The sequence below is a fragment of the Gadus chalcogrammus genome, chromosome 1 (assembly GCF_026213295.1).
Source record: "Gadus chalcogrammus isolate NIFS_2021 chromosome 1, NIFS_Gcha_1.0, whole genome shotgun sequence".
In the NCBI taxonomy this organism is placed as follows: domain Eukaryota; kingdom Metazoa; phylum Chordata; class Actinopteri; order Gadiformes; family Gadidae; genus Gadus; species Gadus chalcogrammus.
Genome location: NC_079412.1, coordinates 20,040,350 through 20,043,314, shown reverse-complemented (window position 1 = coordinate 20,043,314; position 2,965 = coordinate 20,040,350). Strand labels below are relative to the sequence as shown.

General features: G+C 44.4%; 1 protein-coding gene across 1 annotated transcript; it reads left to right on the top strand.

Moving 5' to 3' along the window:
* Positions 1–1,327: 1,327 nt before the first annotated feature.
* On the top strand, positions 1,328–1,958 carry LOC130386141 (uncharacterized). The gene is made up of 2 exons (XM_056594921.1): positions 1,328–1,738; positions 1,867–1,958. The coding sequence occupies exons 1-2, from the start codon at positions 1,442–1,444 to the stop codon at positions 1,894–1,896; spliced, it is 327 nt and encodes a 108-aa protein (XP_056450896.1). The 5' UTR covers positions 1,328–1,441; the 3' UTR covers positions 1,897–1,958.
* Positions 1,959–2,965: the final 1,007 nt, after the last annotated feature.

The window sequence follows — 2,965 nt, the reverse complement described above, 5'->3', positions numbered from 1 at the left end:
TCCGGAGGCGACAGAGCTGTTGGCCGTGATATTATATATACAATTATAATATAGTATATAATATATTATATACTATTATATATAGAGCTCCGGGAGTCGCAAACTGCAACAATCACTTTCTCCTCCATTCTGCGGGTTCACCCGGACTGCACTGCACTGAGTTTGACGGCTGAACGCGGATTGGCTGTTACGTTACACATGTCACTCAGTTATCACGCTGTTGAACGCTGATTGGCTGTCATCACGAAAAAAACTTGTCATCGGTTTTCTCCCGCGAAAAAACTCGCCCTTATACGCGTCTCTACGTTCACTTTGTATGGGATCTTGTCGCCCCGTCGCGTTTGGTGTGAACGCACAATGCGATTCTTCCTCGGCGGCGACATGTTTGCTGCGTTCTGAACCAAATCAAAGCAGCGTGTGTGTGACGTCACGACGCATTTGCCGCGACCGGAACCGATAAGCGGAATCGTTAAGGAGGCTTGCTAACGATTCCAAGGAATCGGTTGACTCGGAACCGGTTCTGAACAAGAACCGGTTCTCGATTCCCATCCCTACATGCAGACCATGAGATTCAACGTGTGTCAAGTGTGTGTGTGTGTGTGTGTGTGTGTGTGTGTGTGTGTGTGTGTGTGTGTGTGTGTGTGTGTGTGTGTGTGTGTGTGTGTGTGTGTAGAGTGAATCTGTGGACTGTAGCGCTACCGTAGACACGCCTCCTGAAGGCTGATTGGTTGTCTACAGCTCAGGTAGGGAAGGCAGGCTTCACAGACAGCATCCAGGTCAGCCTCACCTGAAACAGGTGTTCTGTTATCTGCCCACCAGATGCCAGAACAGCTTTGAACAATCACAGATGGACCAAGTTGCAAAATCTGAAGTAGGCCCTCCTAGGTGTCCTATCAGGGCTGTGGTGGTGCTTCTGGGCCTGCTGTCTGTTGTCCTGCTGGCTGGACTGCTTGGGTTTGCAGTAAAATTCAAGACTAACGTGAGGAAGACCATCAAAAGATTTTTAAATTGCTTTTGGACTGAAGGCTTCTGTTGCCACTCCACAGTTTCTTCAATAATATCTCACTCTAAACAAATTGTCTATTGAACCCACAAATAATATTATCTAACATTGAATATTACATTTAAATTTTTATTTTAGCATTGGACTATAACAAAGATATGTATTTCAAACATGTCTTCATGTACATTTTGATTGCTTTAAAGTAAGAAGAATAATTGCAACATTACGGAAATTACCCTGAGTGAGGCTGCAGTCGTACCACTGACACACAGTCTCTATAAGCAGAAGTGGAAAGTACCATGTGGTTAAATACTTCCTGTTGGGTCAAAGTTGCTCTTAAGACTTTGACATGCTGTCATACAAAACGCACAGAAGGGCCAAGCACTCATAGGGGTAAGAGGATAAGATCAACTCTCTGAAAACCCTTTAGACCAGAACATGGTTGAGGGGATTCACCCCCGACCCAACATGATGACGGAGGTCAGGACCACACGAGGAGAGGGAGAGGAGAGGATAGTGGACATCTTGGTTTGTCCTGAGAGCCTCAGAGATCAACAGCAGGACTCTGTGGGGACAGAGGAGTCCTCCAAGTCTCTGGGAACAGGAAGAAGTCAGCGGCCGGACGCTGTGAGCCCTCCTTGGTGTCCTATCAGGGCTGTGGTGGTGCTTCTGGGCCTGCTGTCTGTTGTCCTGCTGGCTAGACTGATTGGGTTGGCAGTGCAACACAAGAAGACTGTAAGCATGGACAGAGACATGGAGCAACTTCTCCTAACGCTGAAGAATTTGACGGAACAGAGAGACGCATTGCTTTGTAAACAGGACTGTCCAGGTGGTTGGAATAACTTTGGTTGTAAATGTTACAGGACTACCAACACGTGGCTATCCTGGAATAAGAGCAGGGAGTTCTGTGTTTCCCACGGAGCAGATCTGGTGGTGGTGGACAGTAAAGAGGAGATGGACTTCATTAGCACGTGGCACAGGGGGTACTTCTGGTTCGGAGCGACAGATCCGGCCGGTGAAGGGATGTGGAGATGGGTTGATGGTACCGTCCTGTCACTGGATGACCCCTCCTGGAGCTCCTGAGATGCACTGGTCACTGCAGGAGATGTACAACGTTGTACATAGATGCTGTTCTTGTTACTACTTGTAAAAAAATGTCAATGTTTCCACAGTTGCTCTTGGTCCTTGAGGCTAAGGTTAGGAGGTAAAGAGTCAGACAGTCATTATCTGGTCTTCAGCTGCTGTAAACCACACTAGTTCTCTATCTAGGGCTGCCTTTGTCCCCTCAACGGTGTGAAGATCACCCTTCAGAAAATGTAACTGTCGTTCATAACAGATGTGTTAAAAGCAGATAATGTAAACTTTATTCATTTTTATATCGAATTAACTTAGTTTTTTGCTTCTTTTTTGGGGTAAAATCCACCAAAAAAAATGTATCATCTTTTGAACGTTGTCCCCACTCTTAACCCAGATCACTGTCAAATCATTAATACATTTTATTTAAAACAATAATTTGAAATCCTCTTATCCTTTTTATTCACCTAAAATGGAAATTTTTTTAATAGATAAATAATGTATAATATAATATATAATAAATAATAAAATGATTGTTGAAAACATTTCTTTGTCCCTATTTTGTACATGTACCTCTTCACTCTGCTATTTTGTTTCACACTCTTTGGGTTCCTTCATCGGATAAGAGCTGTGATTGGCTGCAAGGTGTTCCTTAAAAGGAGATGACATGAATACTTCCCTTTTTGTTTGTCCTTCAGAAAAGGAAATGGACATTTAAAACTGATGTGTTTAAAGTGGGTGTGAAAAAACACAGGCACTCTGTGAGAAAAAAAAGATGAGAAACTCGTCTCAAAAACACTATCCACAATAGTCCCGACTATGGAACCACGTACCGAGTCCGTGATTGTACGGTGTCTGGTGAGGGCCCACATGTGCGTGGCGAGAGTA